The sequence below is a fragment of the Coregonus clupeaformis genome, chromosome 19 (genome assembly GCF_020615455.1).
Source record: "Coregonus clupeaformis isolate EN_2021a chromosome 19, ASM2061545v1, whole genome shotgun sequence".
Taxonomy (NCBI): domain Eukaryota; kingdom Metazoa; phylum Chordata; class Actinopteri; order Salmoniformes; family Salmonidae; genus Coregonus; species Coregonus clupeaformis.
This window is the reverse complement of record NC_059210.1, coordinates 56153252-56173438: the sequence shown is the minus strand read 5'-3', so window position 1 is coordinate 56173438 and position 20187 is coordinate 56153252. Positions and strand designations below refer to the sequence as shown.

At 48.6% G+C, this 20187-nt stretch overlaps 1 protein-coding gene across 3 annotated transcripts in view; it reads left to right on the top strand.

Moving 5' to 3' along the window:
- The window catches only part of dyrk4 (dual-specificity tyrosine-(Y)-phosphorylation regulated kinase 4), a 43727-nt gene that overhangs the window by 19721 nt on the left and 3819 nt on the right, over positions 1 to 20187 (top strand). For all 3 annotated transcript variants that reach the window (XM_045205170.1, XM_045205169.1, XM_045205171.1), the window contains 8 exons: positions 2004 to 2078; positions 3999 to 4151; positions 4417 to 4731; positions 16513 to 16649; positions 17217 to 17357; positions 19089 to 19227; positions 19420 to 19501; positions 19935 to 20107. In XM_045205170.1, the coding sequence (XP_045061105.1) occupies positions 2004 to 2078; positions 3999 to 4151; positions 4417 to 4731; positions 16513 to 16649; positions 17217 to 17357; positions 19089 to 19227; positions 19420 to 19501; positions 19935 to 20107 (1215 nt within the window). The remainder of the gene's footprint in view (positions 1 to 2003; positions 2079 to 3998; positions 4152 to 4416; positions 4732 to 16512; positions 16650 to 17216; positions 17358 to 19088; positions 19228 to 19419; positions 19502 to 19934; positions 20108 to 20187) is intronic.

The window sequence follows — 20187 nt, the reverse complement described above, 5'->3', positions numbered from 1 at the left end:
TAAAACTTAATCTGTTTTTGATGCTTATCAACTCAGACAGTTGTTGTTTCCATTCACTGCCAATTCAATATTTGCAATACATTCATTACCATTGGCGTTGAAGCTTTACTTTCCTCATGCTTTCTGTAACTGGTTTCATGTGAGTCTCAGAAAATACATATTAGGAATACTGTGGTCCCTTTCAAGGACCTGCATGATGTAAAAAATCCAAAAGCTCTTTCCAGTATCCAGTGAGATGTGCACTGCAACTAGTGGCAGCTTCTTTGTTGCTCTGGGCATCATTGCTCTACTGACCCACCCAGACCCTGTTGACAGGTCAGGGGATGACCCCATCCCCAGCACACCTCCCTCTCGTGACCACAACCCAAGTGGAAATACAGGGTAACACATATAACACTACAAGTGACCTCAGACAAGTATTGCATGCTTAGAATGGGTGGCAGCTAGCCAAGCGTTTAAGAGCTTTGGGCCAGTAACTGAAAGGTCGCTGGTTTGAATACCTGTCTGCTGTCGGCTGAGTGCCCATTTCAAACGGATGAGCGGTTTTGTGGGATTGTATCTGCTTACAGTAAGCAGACGTACAGTACCTGTTTAGTTTAGTGCCCTACCACAGTGGCACACATCGCAGTACAACCCTCACTCTCACAATCCTCCCAGGGGGCGGCCAAGGTTGTGTTACACGTGAATCCTGCAGATTCCAAACATAGCCAATGGTGAAGGCAATCCTAGGTGGGCACTGGTGTTCTACTCCTCTAAGTCTTCTAATACAATACCATGCCATATCTTTTTATACATTGCCCTGGGTATGAATGGGAATCAAATACAGTCATATTCTCGCCAAGGAACCCATATGGGTCAGTAAGATGCAATTGGCCATTTCATAAAGAATATGGAGCATATGGATGAAAGAGATGTCTATTTAGTGAACTCATGATCTTTTAATCCAATTGTGTTATTTAGGTCAAGTCCATTCTCAATCTGCTCTGCTAACCAGCCAGCCATTGCCTAACCCTCTCTGTCTCTCTGAGTTTTACCTGTGCTCATCTGGGCTGGATGTTTCAGTCCACCCATATGGTGTCTCTCATTCAACACACTGTGTTAGTTGACACACTCCCCTCTGAGTAAGGCATGTGTAAGTCTGGCTATTCTGCCTCAGTGGCACCAGAGATAATATAATCTCAGCGGCTCATATGACCCCATATAGCCCTGCATCAGACTGAATTGGGCTTTGTGAAATGAAGTGAAGGATCTCTCTGGTGCCAGGCTAAAACAGCCCTCTGCTCTCTCCATCAACACCATCATCACCACAGCCTTACACTCTTCATAGAACATCAGAGGTTAACAAGCCTATGCTCCAGTAAAGAAATGCAGCTTGTGGAAAGACTGAGGATAACGAGACCATTGTTACTGTGGTAGTTAATTGCATAAGATACTCTAATTTTGGAGAGTGTGCATCATCTTTGCTTGCATGGTAGTAATCCTACTTCACTGCCCACAGGCTGTATCTATCTGTGAGACCCACCGCTGTGCTGGGCTTGAAACACCCACCAGCAACAATCAGGCTATTTATTCTCCTCATTCACAGAGATACTTTGAAGTTCATCAGTTTCGGTTACTAAAAATATGTGGTTCATAATTCAGATTCAGACCTCAATCACTTGTTATGAGTCATATTTAATCTATTTAACAAAACGTAATCTATGCAGGTGTTTATTTTAATTTTTTTATTTTACCTTTATTTAACTAGGCAAGTCAGCTAAGAACAAATTCTTATTTACAATGACGGCCTACAACGGCCAAACCCGGACGACGCTGGGCCAATTGTGCGTCGCCCTATCACGGCCGGTTGTGATACAGCCTGGAATCGAACCAGGGGGTCTGTAGTGACGCCTCTAGCACTGAGATGCAGTGCCTTAGAACGTTGCGCCACTCGGGAGGTGTAGAGAAGTTCTGTGTGTAAATGTAATGTTAAGTGAAGTCTCCCATATTCCTTTCCTCCACAGTCTTCTAGACCAGAGGCCTTCCCCCACTCACACAGACTCCAGACCCAACAGGCAACCAACCGACCCTATTCACAGGTGAGCCTTTACTCACTGGTGACCCCTGACCTGTAGAACATTTGAGCCCCTACAGACCCACTCTTTTTCAATCCTGTATCTTTCTGTCTATGCAGTGCCCTCCCCCTTCACTCCACCAAAACTCACTACCCTAGCTAGCTCATGCTATTGGGAGTAAATGTTTAATGTTGTTAGTGAATGACAACTCCAGGGGATAACTTTGGCCTTCCATTTACAGTGATGAACTTAAAGCAGTCCTCACTGTCAATAGACCAGGATGTGTTTAAGAACACAGTATAGTAGCCTACACTCTTAGAAAAAGGGTTCCAAAAGGGTTCTTTGGCTGTCCCAAGAGGATAACCTTTTTTGGTTCCTGGTAGAACTATTTTGGGTTCCATGTAGAACGGATTCTGTGGAAAGGATTCTACATGGAACGCAAAAGGGTTCTACCTGGAACCAAAAAGGGTTATTCAAAGGGGACACCCGAATAACCCTTTTAGGTTCTAGATAGCACCTTTTTTTCTAAGAGTGTACCTAATCAGCCTGCTGCTCATCTGTTGGTCTTTACAAATGCTGTTTTGAATTAAATAAAATTGTACCTACACACTGAAGAAGGCTGTAAACTCGAAACGTCTGTGTAGTAAACGTCTGTGTAGTAAACGTCTGTGTAGTAAACGTCTGTGTAGTAAACGTCTGTGTAGTAAACGTCTGTGTAGTAAACGTCTGTGTAGTAAACGTCTGTGTAGTAAACGTCTGTGTAGTAAACGTCTGTGTAGTAAACGTCTGTGTAGTAAACGTCTGTGTAGTAAACGTCTGTGTAGTAAACGTCTGTGTAGTAAACGTCTGTGTAGTAAACGTCTGTGTAGTAAAAAATTTAAAACATTGAATAATGAAGTAAGCTTTATGTGACATCTTTTTGAGTGCGAACCCATTACACCCCTTTGTTTGTCTGAATTTGCAGGTTTTACGCTCCAGCCAAGCTTCTGGGAGAGCACCATGGTTCTCTTTTCATTACCTAGTCAGCCTGCCCTGACTCCAGTTGTGTGCAGGCATGATACTGTATTTACCATTTGCTTGTTGTAGCAGGTCCTTGGAACTATATTTAGCCTGTGTCTCTATGCGTCATAACCAAGTTGGAAGCTACTGCAGCAGCCTGTGCACGTGCGATTAAATATCACCGCTATGTATAGACTGGGTTGGTGTTTTGGGCTGCTGTGCTTGCTGTAACCAAAGCAAACGGATAAAGAGCTACTGGTTCCACTTTACAATAACTGGCCCTAATAATACCTTTGTATTTACATGTTAGTTATATAGGCAGATACATTGCCATTGCCATGTAGGAAGTCATTAAATCTGTTACTGGCATGTACAATTTTTTTTAAAATTCTTAATAAACTCATGATCCCTGTCGTAGCCTAGGTAAGAGGTCTCCTTTCCCCCATCATTAGTTTAGCTATGCCTGCAAGGCAGCCAGTGACATATGTAAACGTGCTCCTACTGCAAGCAGGATGGCAGCTAGAGAAAGGCCTGCTCCAGTTCAGATCCCCCTCAGCAGCAGCTAGCACTGACAGACTGTCAGGGCTCAGTCTCCAGGCTTTTGTCCCGGCCTCACTCTCACCCTGCTGAGTAATTCCACCCTCAACCCTGGGGGTCCTGGTTACCCTCGCCACCACAATTAGAACGGATGTAGCACTCTCTACCTCCCTTTATTTCTCCCTCCAATTCCCCCTCTCCCTCCTTTTTCCCATCTTGTCCGTAAAATATGTGATCACATAGTCTCTTCCAACAGCCGCTGTAACTCTGACACAACTGGGGTTAGAGCACCATGAGTCTGGCAAGCGAGACTAGTTATGACGATACAATATGTTATTACACTTTTAATGTTTTCATCTGCATATTTTAAAAATCCTTTTTTTATTTGAACCCTTCTCTCTCTTGTAGAAGTTGAACTCGGGCATAGGGACCTTGCCCCAGCTGGAGCCCCCGGTTATACAGGTGGTTGTCAGCAATGCCAAACTCCACCACCAGCAGTCCGATAGCATCCTGCCCCACATCGCCAACAAGGAGCTGCAGAACAGCTACCAGACACACCAGGTGAGGCTACATTTCACACTGTGTCACACTATACTGTTGGCGTCCAAAAGTAGTTCACTTGACTCTAGTTGTCTATTGTAAATGCACATGATAGTAAGTCCTTGATAGTTTATACATCTTCAAGTGAAACCGCTCAGCTGACATGCAATATCCCAGTAATGTAAAAGGAAGTGAGAGCCGTTTCATCAGGGTTACGCTTAGTGACAGAGCCTAAGTGTTGAGAGGACAGATCAACTGACCTCTTGATCCCTTTTGTGATTGGCAGGATGAGAGACCAAAGCCCTCCTCCCAGTTCTCCACATGGTTCGGCTCCTCAGTGGAGAACCTGGCTGACTCTATCACCACCAAGGGTCTCAGCAACAAGCTGGAGGAGACAAAGCTTTATGAGGGACTGAGGCTGCCCATGTCTCCCACAGAGGCACTGAGGCACTTCCAGGGGCGTCTGACAGAGTTTGAGCAGGAGGAGATCATGGACTACTCAGAGATCTGGTTCCTGGGTCTGGAGACTAAGAAGATCGAGGCCTCTCACGGAATTCCTCAGAATGCAGGCTACGACGACGAGCACGGCAGCTACAACAAGGTACAGTTACATCAATGATTTGAATAGAAATGTGTCATTATTCTTGTGGTTCCTTGGGTTAAGGTGTAAGATGATTTGTTTGTTTGTTTGCTGTGATATAACCAGTCAGACCATCAAACTGACCTCTCTCTCAACTTCACAATAAACTGCAGTGAAATTATGCTAAGGCACAAGAACAGAAGTCCCATGCACGCTAGCCAAACTGCCATGTGAGCCTAACTGACTATCCACAGGCATTTAGTGTCTTATTCCATTCTGTATGAATGTGCTGTCACAGGGAGACTGACTGTGAACATTATTTAGACTCATGGCCCTATGCCCCCATTCATGGTAACCTCTAGGTCACACAGAACTAGTCAAGTCATGACAGATGCTCAGCTAAATAACCAAATGAAACAACACAGGAGCAGTATTATTATGAACTAACTTTTAACTAACTAACTTTTCCTAACTTTAACTAACTTTTAACTAACTAACTTGACCTAACTTTAACTAACTTGTAACTAACTAACTTCACCTAACTTTTAACTAACTAACTTTAACTAACTTTTTAACTAACTTTTAACTAACTAACTTTAACTAACTTTTTAACTAACTTTACCTAGTTTTAATTAACTTTTTAACTAACTAACTTTTCCTACTAGCACTGACTTTGCTGATAACTACTTTATTGAGGGAAAATGTACTTGCTACGACTGTGATATACTGTCTCACCTAGCGATCTTAAGATGAATGCACTAACTGTAAGTCACTCTGGATAAGAGCATCTGCTAAATGACTAAAATGTCAATGTCAATGAACTAGTGTTTGGCACTGGAAGTAGGGCAAATGTGCCTTACAGTGAGGGAAAAAAGTATTTGATCACCTGCTGATTTTGTACGTTTGCCCACTGACAAACAAATGATAATTTTCTATAATTTTAATGGTAGGTTTATTTGAACAGTGAGAGACAGAATAACAACAAAATAATCCAGAAAAACGCATGTCACAAATGTTATAAATTGATTTGCATTTTAATTAGGGAAATAAGTATTTGACCCCCTCTCAATCAGAAAGATTTCTGGCTCCCAGGTGTCTTTTATACAGGTAACGAGCTGAGATTAGGAGCACACTCTTAAAGGGAGTGCTCCTAATCTCAGTTTGTTACCTGTATAAAAGACACCTGTCCACAGAAGCAATCAATCAATCAGATTCCAAACTCTCCACCATGGCCAAGACCAAAGAGCTCTCCAAGGATGTCAGGGACAAGATTGTAGACCTACACAAGGCTGGAATGGGCTACAAGACCATCGCCAAGCAGCTTGGTGAGAAGGTGACAACAGTTGGTGCGATTATTCACAAATGGAATGGAAGAAACACAAAATAACTGTCAATCTCCCTCGGCCTGGGGCTCCATGCAAGATCTCACCTCGTGGAGTTACATTTTACATTTACGTCATTTAGCAGACGCTCTTATCCAGAGCGACTTACAAATAGGTGCATTCACCTTATAGCCAGTGGGATCCCCACTATACAATGTTTTTTTAAATATTTTTTTTCTTTATGTATTTTATAGTTTTTCTATCTATTTTTTTTATTTTTTTTATATATTTTTTTTTTGGGGTGTTGGGGTTTGGGTTGGGTTGGGGTAAGGGGGGGGGGTAGAAGGATTACTTTATCCTATCCCAGGTATTCCTTAAAGAGGTGGGGTTTCAAATGTCTCCTGAAGGTGGTGAGTGACTCCGCTGTCCTGGTGTCGTGAGGGAGCTTGTTCCACCATTGGGGTGCCAGAGCAGCGAACAGTTTTGACTGGGCTGAGCGGGAACTATGCTTCCGCAGAGGTAGGGGAGCCAGCAGGCCAGAGGTGGATGAACGCAATGCCCTCGTTTGGGTGTAGGGACTGATCAGAGCCTGAAGGTACGGAGGTGCCGTTCCCCTCACAGCTCCGTAGGCAAGCACCATGGTCTTGTAGCAGATGCGAGCTTCAACTGGAAGCCAGTGGAGTGTGCGGAGGAGCGGGGTGACGTGAGAGAACTTGGGAAGGTTGAACACCAGACGGGCTGCGGCATTCTGGATGAGTTGTAGGGGTTTAATGGCACAGGCAGGGAGCCCAGCCAACAGCGAGTTGCAGTAATCCAGACGGGAGATGACAAGTGCCTGGATTAGGACCTGTGCCGCTTCCTGTGTAAGGCAGGGTCGTACTCTCCGAATGTTGTAGAGCATGAACCTACAGGATCGGGTCACCGCCTTGATGTTAGCGGAGAACGACAGGGTGTTGTCCAGGGTCACGCCAAGGCTCTTCGCACTCTGGGAGGAGGACACAACGGAGTTGTCAACCGTGATGGCGAGATCATGGAACAGGCAGTCCTTCTCCGGGAGGAAGAGCAGCTCCGTCTTGCCAAGGTTCAGCTTGAGGTGGTGATCCGTCATCCATACTGATATGTCTGCCAGACATGCAGAGATGCGATTCGCCACCTGGTTATCAGAAGGGGGAAAGGAGAAGATTAGTTGTGTGTCGTCACCGTAGCAATGATAGGAGAGGCCATGTGAGGATATGACAGAGCCAAGTGACTTGGTGTATAGGGAGAATAGGAGAGGGCCTAGAACTGAGCCCTGGGGACCACCAGTGGTGAGAGCACGTGGTGCGGAGACAGCTTCTCGCCACGCCACTTGGTAGGAGCGACCGGTCAGGTAGGACGCAATACAAGAGTGAGCCGCGCCGGAGATGCCCAGCTCGGAGAGGGTGGAGAGGAGGATCTGATGGTTCACAGTATCAAAGGCAGCAGACAGGTCTAGAAGGACAAGAGCAGAGGAGAGAGAGTTAGCTTTAGCAGTGCGGAGAGCCTCCGTGACACAGAGAAGAGCAGTCTCAGTTGAATGACCAGTCTTGAAACCTGACTGGTTTGGATCAAGAAGGTCATTCTGAGAGAGATAGCAAGAGAGTTGGCTAAAGACGGCACGCTCAATAATTTTGGAGAGAAAAGAAAGAAGGGATACTGGTCTGTAGTTGTTGACATCAGAGGGATCGAGTGTTGGTTTTTGAGAAGGGGTGCAACTCTCGCTCTCTTGAAGACGGAAGGGACATAGCCAGCGGTCAAGGATGAGTTGATCAGCGAGGTGAGGTAAGGGAGAAGGTCACCGGAGATGGTCTGGAGAAGAGAGGAGGGGATAGGGTCAAGCGGGCAGGTTGTTGGGCGGCCTGCCGTCACAAGTCGCAAGATTTTATCTGGAGAGAGAGGGTAGAAAGAAGTCAAAGCATATGGTAGGGCAGTGTGAGCAGGACTAGCAGTGTCATTTGACTTAACAAACGAGGATCGGATGTCGTCAACCTTCTTTTCAAAATGGTTGACGAAGTCATCCACAGGGGGGATTCAGCGGGGAGGAGAATGTGGCAAAGAGCTTCCTAGGGTTAGAGGCAGATGCTTGGAATTTAGAGTGGTAGAAAGTGGCCGTAGCAGCAGAAACAGATGAAGAAAATGTAGAGAGGAGGGAGTGAAAAGATGCCAGGTCCGCAGGGAGTCTAGTTTTCTTCCATTTCCGCTCAGCTGCCCGGAGCTCTGTTCTGTGAGCTCGCAATGAGTCATCAAGCCACGGAGCTGGAGGGGAGGACCGAGCCGGCCGGGAGGATAGGGGACATAGAGAGTCAAAGGATGCAGAAAGGGAGGAGAGGAGGGTTGAGGAGGCAGAATCAGGAGATTGGAGGGAGAAGGATTGAGCAGAGGGAAGAGATGATAGGATGGAAGAGGAGAGAGTAGCGGAGAGAGAGAGCGAAGGTTGCGACGGCGCATTACCATCTGTGTAGGGGCAGAGTGAGTAGTGTTGGAGGAGAGCGAGAGAGAAAAGGATACAAAGTAGTGGTCGGAGACATGGAGGGGAGTTGCAGTGAGATTAGTAGAAGAACAGCATCTAGTAAAGATGAGGTCAAGCGTATTGCCTGCCTTGTGAGTAGGGGGGGACGGTGAGAGGGTGAGGTCAAAAGAGGAGAGGAGTGGAAAGAAGGAGGCAGAGAGAAATGAGTCAAATGTAGACGTAGGGAGGTTGAAATCCCCCAGAACTGTGAGGGGTGAGCCATCCTCAGGAAAGGAACTTATCAAGGCGTCAAGCTCATTGATGAACTCTCCAAGGTAACCTGGAGGGCGATAGATGACAAGGATATTCAGCTTAAATGGGCTAGTGACTGTGACAGCATGGAATTCAAATGAGGAGATAGACAGATGGGTCAGGGGAAAAATTGAGAATGTCCACTTGGGAGAGATGAGGATTTCTGTGCCACCACCCCGCTGACCAGATGCTCTCGGGGTATGCGAGAACACATGGTCAGACGAGGAGAGAGCAGTAGGAGTAGCAGTGTTTTCAGTGGTAATCCATGTTTCCGTGAGCGCCATGAAGTCGAGGGACTGGAAGGTAGCATAGGCTGAGATGAACTCTGCCTTGTTGGCAGCAGAACGGCAGTTCCAGAGGCTGCCTGAGACCTGGAACTCCACGTGGGTGGTGCGTGCAGGGACCACCAGGTTAGAGAGGCAGCAGCCACGCGGTGTGAGGCGTTTGTGTAGCCTGTGCGGAGAGGAGAGAACAGGGATAGGCAGAGGCATAGTTGACAGGCTGCAGCAGATGGCTACAATAATGCAGAGGAGATCGGAATGAAATGAACTAAACATCTGGGAAAGGAGAGAGCGGGGCCTCCCTCACCACAACTCCCAAATATAACTCTCCCAACTTCCACCTCAGAAACTATAATTGTTGTAAACTACAGCGGTTCAATGTTTTCTAGGAATAGACTAACTTAGTTTATTCAGCTAGCTAACTAGGTGCAGTATTATTCCGTGAAAATCGTCCGGGCACTTAGTCATAAGACGCCACAGCCAGCTAGCATGCCGGACTCCAACAACACAGTTTAGCGCCAATACTCGGCCACAACAAACCACCAGTGTATCAACAGGCAAGCAGATCGTTCGTGTCCGTGTCTAACGTTGTGGGTTAGTCCCGACAGCTTGAGCGAGTCCGTCGTCAACTTATTCAGCCAGTTAGTTAGCTAGAATAGTTAGCAAACTAGCTAGCCATTGCTTTCAGACAAAGAAGAACCCCTCCTTTCACGGCACGAACACACAGAGAGAGTCAAACTAACGTTAACTAGTCACCCATGTTCCGAATTTCTTGAACGACTCGGGCTATCAATATGTAAAAAACAAAACACAAATGTAGGTTATGACTTACCCCTAGCAGCTACTGTTAGCTAGCCAAGTGCAAAGCTAGCCACTGAATTGACTCAGCCAGTTCGCGTCTGTTCGCTCGGTCGTTCCAGCTATTGTTTACAGACGTACATAATTGAGGTGTAACATATGAAACCTTATCTAGGCACCTGTGCTTTACCCGTGTCACTCATTGTCATTTCAGACTGTCACGCGTGCTGTAGGTGGGTGTAGTGGTGGAATCAAACGCAGGACACCGAAGTATAGTCCAACAGACTTTAGTAACTCTCCAACAAGAAAATACGAGAACACTTGCCCGAAGGCGAAATAACGCACGAAGGCGCACAAAACAAATGCGCACTACACAGGTGCGTAAAACACTCCACGCAGTGGAGGGAAGCTCAACCGAGCGAAAATGCGAACATCAGCCCTACACACGACAGACAAAAATCAATAACACACAACACCTGACAAACACAACGAGAACTAAATAGGACACTAATGACACTAAATGAAAACAGGTGTGACAACAATCAGACAAAAGCAAACGAACATGAAACATACAACGGTGGCAGCTAGTATTCCGGAGACAACGAACGCCAAAGCCTGCCCGAACAAGGGAGAGAGGCAGCCTCGGCCGAAACCGTGACAGTACCCCCCCCTTGACGCGCGGCTCCAGACGTGCGCCGACTCCGGCCTCGGGGACGACCCGGAGGACGCGGAGCAGGGTGCGTCGGGTGCCCACGATGGAATTCCGTCAGGAGAGACGGGTCCAAAATGTCTCTCCTCGGCACCCAGCACCGCTCCTCCGGACCGTACCCCTCCCACTCCACTAGATACTGGAGACCCCCATCCGACGTCTCGAATCCAAGATGGACCTCACGGAGTACGCCGGTGCCCCCTCGATGTCCAATGGGGGCGGAGGAGTCTCCCTGATCTCACTTTCTTGGAGTGGGCCAGCTACCACCGGCCTGAGAAGGGACACATGGAACGAGGGGTTAATACTTTTATATTCAACAGGTAGCTGTAATTTATAACACACCTCGTTCAACCTTCCCAGGACTTTAAATGGCCCTACAAACCGCCGACCCAGTTTCCGACAGGGCAGGCGGAGGGGCAGGTTCCTGGTAGAGAGCCAGACTCGATCACCAGGTGCGTACACCGGTCCCTCACTGCGGTGGAGATCGGCGCTCGCCTTATGACGTCGGAGGGCCCGCTGCAGGTGGACGTGTGCAGCGTTCCATGTCTCCTCCGAGCGCCTCGCCCACTCATCCACCGCAGGAGCCTCGATATGGCTCTGCTGCCAGGGTGCCAGAACCGGCTGGTAACCTAACACACATTGGAAAGGGGTTAGGTTAGTGGAGGAATGGCGTATGGAATTCTGGGCCATTTCGGCCCAGGGAACGTACCTTGCCCACTCCTCCGGCCGGTCCTGGCAGTATGTTCTAAGAAACCTGCCCACATCCTGGTTTACACGTTCCACCTGCCCATTACTCTCCGGGTGGTAACCCGAGGTGAGGCTCACCGAGACCCCCAACCGCTCCATAAAGGCCCTCCAGACTCTGGAGGTAAATTGGGGACCTCGATCAGACACAATATCCTCGGGTACCCCGTAGTGCCGGAACACATGGGTGAATAGGGCTTCGGCAGTTTGCAGGGCGGTAGGAAGGCCCGGCATGGGGAGCAAACGACAGGCCTTAGAAAACCGGTCCACAACGACCAGTATAGTGGTATTCCCCTGTGAAGGAGGAAGGTCAGTAAGGAAATCCACCGAGAGGTGGGACCATGGTCGTTGTGGCACGGGCAGGGGTAGTAACTTACCCCTAGGCAGATGTCTAGGCGCCTTACACTGGGCGCACACCGAGCAGGAGGAAACATAAACCCTCACATCCCTTGCCAACGTGGGCCACCAGTACTTGGCACTAAGACAGTGCACTGTCCGGCCGATACCCGGATGTCCAGAGGAGGGTGACGTGTGAGCCCAATAGATCAATCGATCCCGAACCTCGAGCGGAACGTACTTCCGACCCTCCGGGCAATGTGGTGGACTAGGGTCGGTGCGTAACGCCCGCTCGAGCTCAGCATCGACCTCCCACACTACCGGTGCCACCAGACACGACTCCGGCAGTATGGGAGTGGGCTCCACGGACCTCTCCTCCGTGTCATACCGCCGAGACAGCGCATCTGCCTTACCGTTCTGGGACCCAGGGATGTACGTGATCTTAAACGTAAACCGGGTCAAAAACATATTCCATCTAGCCTGCCGAGGGTTTAGCCTCCTCGCTGCCCGGATGTACTCCAGGTTACGGTGGTCCGTCAAAATGAGGAAAGGGTGTTGAGCCCCCTCAAGCCAGTGCCTCCACACCTTTAGGGCCTGTACCACGGCTAACAGCTCCCTGTCCCCTACGTCATAGTTTCGCTCCGCCGGACTGAGCTTCTTGGAATAAAAAGCACAGGGGCGGAGTTTAGGTGGCGCGCCTGATCTTTGTGAAAGCACGGCTCCTATACCGGCCTCAGACGCGTCCACCTCTACCTGAAATGGTAAAGAGGGATCCGGATGTGCCAGCACTGGAGCCGAGGTAAACAGGTCCTTCAGCCTCCCAAATGCCCTGTCCGCCTCGGCAGACCACTGCAGACGCACCGGGCCCCCCTTCAAGAGAGACGTGATGGGAGCTGCCACCTGTCCAAAACCCCGGATAAACCTCCGGTAGTAATTCGCAAACCCCAAAAGCTGCTGCACCTCCTTCACAGTGGTTGGTGTTTGCCAATTACGCACGGCTGACACCCGGTCTACCTCCATCTTCACCCCTGACGAGACAACTGATACCCCAAAAAGGAGACCGACTCCTGGAAAAACAGACACTTCTCTGCCTTAACATACAGGTCGTGCTCCACCAGCCTCCGCAACACTCTGCGCACCAGGGCCACATGCTCGACACGGGTCGGCGAGTACACGAGAATGTCATCTATGTACACCACGACCCCCTGCCCCTGCATGTCCCTGAAGATCTCATCCACGAATGATTGGAAAACTGACGGAGCGTTCATCAACCCGTATGGCATGACAAGATACTCGTAATGGCCCGAGGTGGTACTAAAGGCTGTCTTCCATTCATCGCCCTCCCTGATGCGCACCAAGTTGTACGCGCTCCTGAGATCTAATTTAGTGAAGAAACGCGCCCCATGCAAGGACTCAGTCATGGTCGCAATCAGCGGGAGTGGATAACTGTACTTCACCGTGATCTGATTGAGACCACGGTAATCGATGCATGGGCGCAAACCACCATCCTTCTTCTTCACAAAAAAGAAACTCGAGGACGCAGGGGAAGTGGAAGGCCGTATGTATCCTTGTCTCAGAGATTCGTCTATGTAAGTCTCCATAGCTTTCTTCTCCTCCTGAGACAGAGGATACACATGGCTCCGTGGGAGCGCAGCTCCTGCCTGGAGGTCTATCGCACAATCTCCCTGCCTATGGGGCGGCAACTGCGTTGCCCTCGACTTACTAAACGCAATAGCCAAATCCCCATACTCAGGGGGAACGTGCAATGCGGGCACCTGGTTTGGACTCTCCACCGAGGTAGCCCCTACGGAAACGCCTAAACATCTACCCACACACTGGGCAGACCACTCCATCAGAGCCCTCTCCTGCCACGAAATAGATGGGTTATGGGTACTCAACCAGGGCATGCCCAGCACCACCGGATACGCAGGAGAGTCAATCAGAAATAGCTGAATCATCTCCTGATGACCCCCTGCGCACACATCCTAAGTGGCGCAGTGACCTCCTGATCAAGCCCGCACCCAACGGACGGCTATCTAGGGCATGAATGGGGAAAGGGACATCAACAGGAAGAAGGGGAATCCCTAAAGCTAAACAAAATTTCTTATCAATAAAATTCCCAGCCGCGCCTGAATCTACCAGCGCCTTATGCTGGGAATGAGGTGCTACCTGTGGAAAACTCACAGGCAAACAGAAATGTGCAATAGAGAGCTCTGGGTGAGTGGGGGCGCCTACTCACCTGGAAGGAATCCCCAGTGCGGGACCTGTCGTCCTCTCCCCTAGGAGGCCATCCCCAGCACCTAGCCGCGGTGTGTCCTCCCCGACCACAGTTGGTGCAGGGGATGGACCCCCAGTAAGCCGACCCCCTCCTCTCTCTAGCGCCAGCACCCCGAGCTCCATGGGACACGGCTCGGAGGCGCTGGAGGGTGAAATGGACGGACCCCCTCGGAACGTCCGCGGGTAGCTAGTAGGTTATCCAGCCTGATGGACATGTCGACCAACTGGTCGAACGAGAGGCTGGTGTCCCTACAAGCCAGCTCCCGACGGACGTCCTCTCGTAGACTACACCTGTAGTGATCGACGAGAGCCCGATCATTCCACCCTGCATCTGCCGCTAGAGTACGGAATTCGAGGGCGAACTCTTGCGCACTCCTCCTCCCCTGCCGGAGGAAGACCAGACGCTCCCCCGCCGCTCCCCTCCGGGGGATGGTCAAACACCGCCCTGAAGCGGCGGGAGAACTCGTCGTACGTGATGGTGTCCGCGTCGATCCTCCTCCACTCCGCGTTGGCCCATTCCAATGCCTTCCCGGAAAGGCAGGAGATCAGGGCGGACACGCTCTCATGTCCCGAGGGCGCCGGGTGCACGGTGGCCAGGTACAGCTCCACCTGGAGAAGGAATCCCTGACACCCGGCCGCGGTTCCATCGTAGGACCTCGGGAGCGAGAGTCGGACTCCTCGGGGTTCCGGTGCTGGAATGGGCGGACTGGCCGATGGTGCTGGCAGGGAGGGTGGCGGTGGAGGCGTTCCCCAGCCTCGAATGGTGGTGATCACCTCCTGCAGTGCGGTCCCCATCTGCAGGATCTGGTCCCGTTGTTCCCGAACCTGGTCCTCCAGCGTCGTCTGGGCTGCTGCGGCTCCTGCTGATTCCATTTTAAGGTGTGTTATTCTGTCACGCGTGCTGTAGGTGGGTGTAGTGGTGGAATCAAACGCAGGACACCGAAGTATAGTCCAACAGACTTTAGTAACTCTCCAACAAGAAAATACGAGAACACTTGCCCGAAGGCGAAATAACGCACGAAGGCGCACAAAACAAATGCGCACTACACAGGTGCGTAAAACACTCCACGCAGTGGAGGGAAGCTCAACCGAGCGAAAATGCGAACATCAGCCCTACACACGACAGACAAAAATCAATAACACACAACACCTGACAAACACAACGAGAACTAAATAGGACACTAATGACACTAAATGAAAACAGGTGTGACAACAATCAGACAAAAGCAAACGAACATGAAACATACAACGGTGGCAGCTAGTATTCCGGAGACAACGAACGCCGAAGCCTGCCCGAACAAGGGAGAGAGGCAGCCTCGGCCGAAACCGTGACACAGACATCCCTTCTTCTACTATAGGCTGCCGCTTCTCTCTAGTTCTTTCAGTCACTCCCAACATTTGTTTCCTGGAGAAGTAGCTCTGATCATGAGTTGCAATGATCATGAAAACGGTGAGGAATCAGCCCAGAACTACACGGGAGGATCTTGTCAATGATCTCAAGGCAGCTGGGACCATAGTCACCAAGAAAACAATTGGTAACACACTACGCCGTGAAGGACTGAAATCCTGCAGCGCCCACAAGGTCCCCCTGCTCAAGAAAGCACATATACATGCCCATCTGAAGTTTGCCAATGAACATCTGAATGATTCAGAGGAGAACTGGGTGAAAGTGTTGTGGTCAGATGAGACCAAAATGGAGCTCTTTGGCATCAACTCAACTCACCGTGTTTGGAGGAGGAGGAATGCTGCCTATGACCCCAAGAACACCTTCCCCACCGTCAAACATGGAGGTGAAAACATTATGCTTTGGGGGTGTTTTTCTGCTAAGGTGGACGGTGGACGGGCCATGTATCATCAAATCTTGGGTGAGAACCTCCTTCCCTCAGCCAGGGCATTGAAAATGGGTCGTGGATTGGTATTCTAGCATAACAATGACCCAAAACACACGGCCAAGGCAACAAAGGAGTGGCTCAAGAAGAGGCACATTAAGGTCCTGGAGTGGCCTAGCCAGTCTCCAGACCTTAATCCCATAGAAAATATGTGGAGGGAGCTGAAGGTTCAAGTTGCCAAACGTCAGCCTCGAAACCTTAATGACTCGGAGAAGATCTGCAAAGAGGAGTGGGACAAAATCCCTCCTGAGATGTGTGCAAACCTGGTGGCCAACTACAAGAAACGTCTGACCTCTGTGATTGCCAACAAGGGTTTTGCCACCAAGTACCAAGTCATGTTTTGCAGAGGGGTCAAATACTTATTTATCTCATGAAAATTGTTGTTGTTATTCTGTCTCTCACTGTTCAAATAAACCTACCATTAAAATTATAGACTGATCATTTCTTTGTCAGTGGGCAAACGTACAAAATCAGCAGGGGATCAAATACTTTTTTCCCTCACTGTATGTAGTCATTATAAAAAAACATCAGGAAGGATGTCATTGTATCATGAGCTACCAGTTAAGTACATGCAGTGAGGCTCTTGTATTTAAAATTATTGTCCAACATACCATACACACAGTACACAAAAATATCCTATTGAATGTTCTGTCTGTTCCGTATCCAGGTTCTGCACGACCACATTGGCTTCCGCTTCGAGGTGCTGGAGGTGATTGGGAAAGGATCCTTTGGACAGGTCCTGAAATGTCTGGACCACAAGACCCACGAGCTGGTCGCCATCAAGGTCATTCGCAATAAGAAAAGGTACAAACAAAACATTTTGCTACATGCTCTTGAATACGCATCCAGTGCTCAAAGACTCTGAAACAGACCTTCTTGTGTGAGGTCAGTACCGTCAGGTGACGTCAGGTCAGTTATCCAAAGGAGTTACCTCGGTATTGCTTTACCTGTCCTCTCTCAGGTGATCCAATGCAGTCTGTGTGTCAATGGAACTCCGCCTCCTCCTCTTTGACTTTGATTGATGCAGATGCCATCAGTTCTTACTGCCCTTCAATAATGCAGAAAACAAAATGGGCGCTTACCGCCTTAGGGCTGCCTTGGTCTCGCCACTGGGACCTTGTCTTGAACTAAGCCCTCTCAAAGATCCTGTTTCTCCTGGGAGAGGAGATTCTCCCTTCTTTGCAGCTGTCATAATTTTTCACATCAAAGGAAATTAAAACTGGAATTTAAAAAATATTAGCTAGGAGATGTTCCATGGTCACTGCAAAACTAAAGCTTGTCAATCAAAATCAGTCACGTTTTTTATTTTGAATGGTTAAATCCAGAATGGAGCCGTGACTAACTCTAACTAACTCTTACATTGGACTGTAGGTTTCACCACCAGGCCCTAGTGGAACTGAAGATCCTGGATGCTGTGAGGAGGAAAGACAGGGAAAACTGCCACAATGTCATCCATATGAAAGAATATTTCTACTTCCGCAACCATCTCTGCATCTCCTTCGAGCTGCTAGGGTGAGTGTAGTGTGTTGTCAAATCAAATCAAATCAAAACAAATGTTATTGGCCACATGCGCCGAATACAACAGGTGCAGACATTACAGTGAAATGCTTACTTACAGCCCTTAACCAACAGTGCATTTATTTTTAACAAAAAATTAAAAAATTAAACAACAACAAAAAAAGTGTTGAGAAAAAAAGAGCAGAAGTAAAATAAAATAACAGTAGGGAGGCTATATATACAGGGGGGTGCCGGTGCAGAGTCAATGTGCGGGGGCACTGGCTAGTTGAGGTAGTTGAAGTAATATGTACATGTGGGCAGAGTTAAAGTGACTATGCATAAATAATTAACAGAGTAGCAGCAGCGTAAAAGGATGGGGTGGGGGGGCAGTGCAAATAGTCTGGGTAGCCATGATTAGCTGTTCAGGAGTCTTATGGCTTGGGGGTAGAAGCTGTTGAGAAGTCTTTTGGACCTAGACTTGGCACTCCGGTACCGCTTGCCCGTGCGGTAGCAGAGAGAACAGTCTATGACTAGGGTGGCTGGAGTCTTTGACAATTTTGAGGGCTTTCCTCTGACACCGCCTGGTAGTAGAGGTCCTGGATGGCAGGAAGCTTGGCCCCAGTGATGTACTGGGCCGTACGCACTACCCTCTGTAGTGCCTTGCGGTCGGAGGCCAAGCAGTTGCCATACCAGGTGGTGATGCAACCAGTCAGGATGCTCTCGATGGTGCAGCTGTAGAATTTTTTGAGGATCTGAGGACCCATGCCAAATCTTTTCAGTCTCCTGAGGGGGAATAGGCTTTGTCGTGCCCTCTTCACGACTGTCTTGGTGTGTTTGGACCATGATAGTTCGTTGGTGATGTGGACACCAAGGAACTTGAAGCTCTGTATGTATAACACTATTATAAGACACCTGAAATGATGATTAAAGCAATCACACGCACAAACATACAAACATGCACACACACACACACAAAACAAAATAGTCCCGGTAGAAGATAAATGGAACCCTGAGTAATTCATGTGTTAATCAAAGGTATTCAAGGTTAGGCACCTCTCCTGAGGTACAGCAACAGGACTTAAGCCCTGAACTCCCCTATTACATACACAGCTTGCTTATCACTAGTCACTTAAAATGCTACACTACTTGAGCAAAGTGAGCGTCCTACCTAGAACAATCTGCCTCAACTAGCTTTAGGTTCCCTCTGAGACAAGATCATCTTCTATACCAGGCTTGCTGACCTTTAGTAGACGTCTTGGACTGCCACCTTGCCCTGTCTAACATTACCGTCACCCAATCCCTTAGTTAATGGCTTGGTTAGAGCTCTATCTCTTTCCTCTGCCTGCTCGCGGTGTGAAGTCTCTGGTTACACCAGCCAGAGAAGTTTGTACTTCCCAGATGTATTGAGAAATACAAAGAATAACTCTCAGAGAGTCTCTCTTCATAATGTTAAGACATTCAAGACTGTTAAGTAATCTTATTTAGCATGCAATATAATGGTGTTCACTTCGTTTTTTATATCTTATTACTAAATTGCATGGTTTTGCTAGATTTGACTGAGCTATACCATGATTTTTTTTAAAGCAGTATAGTGCTGGCCTCTAGAGGACTAATAAACTATTACATTTGAGGCCAAACCCTCCATGCAGTGGTGGGGAAAAAAAAGCAGAGAAAGACTGGGAATAGTGACAGACATTTTATCATTTGACCAGTTCTCTAAATTATTGTATTTCTGTCTTCTTATAGAGTCAACTTGTATGAGCTGATCAAGAAGAACAACTTCCAGGGCTTCAGTCTGGCCCTGATCCGTCGTTTCACCCACTCCCTGCTCAAGTGCCTGCAGATGCTGCATAAGGAGAAGATCATCCACTGTGACCTCAAACCGGTAAGGTTCCACAAATCCCCATATGTTGTAATGGCTCTATATGGAACAGTAACAACACAAATAATACCCAGCTGAGGAGTCAGACATGCTAATGAACAGTACCAGTGCACTGCAGAGGAAATAAGTTGGTTGCACTTTGATTGGTATCTTGGAAAATGTCAAATTGACATTGTTTCTCTTTTTTCACAAAAGGAGAACATACTTCTGTCTCAGAAAGGACAAGGAAATATCAAGGTGGTTGACTTTGGGTCCAGCTGTTATGAGCAGCAGAGAGGTGTGACTCACCTGATTAAATACCTAATTAAAAGTCTGATATTAAAATCTCCAAAGCCACAGCACTCAGAATGTTAACATTAACTCCGCTCCCTCCCTCTTTCTCCCTCTCTCTCCCTCTCTCTCCCTCTCTCTCTCTCTCCCGCTCTCTCTCTCCCTCTCTCTCCCTCTCTCTCTCCCTCTCCCTCTCTCTCTCTCCCGCTCTCTCTCCCTCTCTCCCTCTCTCTCTCCCTCTCTCTCCCTCTCTCTCTCCCTCTCTCTCTCCCTCTCTCTCTCTCTCTCTCTCTCTCTCTCTCTCTCTCTCTCTCTCTCTCTCTCTCTCTCTCTCTCTCTCTCTCTCTCTCTCTCTCTCTCTCTCTCTCTCTCTCTCTCTCTCTCTCTCTCTCTCTCCCTCTCTCTCTCCCTCTTTCTACTCTCTCTTTCTCCTTGTCTAGTCTACACCTACATCCAGAGTCGTTTCTACCGCTCCCCAGAGGTTATCCTGGGCCACCCCTACAGCATGGCCATCGACATGTGGAGTCTGGGCTGCATCATGGCTGAGCTCTACACCGGCTTCCCCCTATTTCCTGGGGAGAGCGAGGTGGAGCAGATTGCGTGCATCATGGAGGTACACAACCAACCACCTGCAGACATACAGCCTCAGACCACAGCGCTAGCCAATTGGAGTATCTGATGTTGGATGTTTTT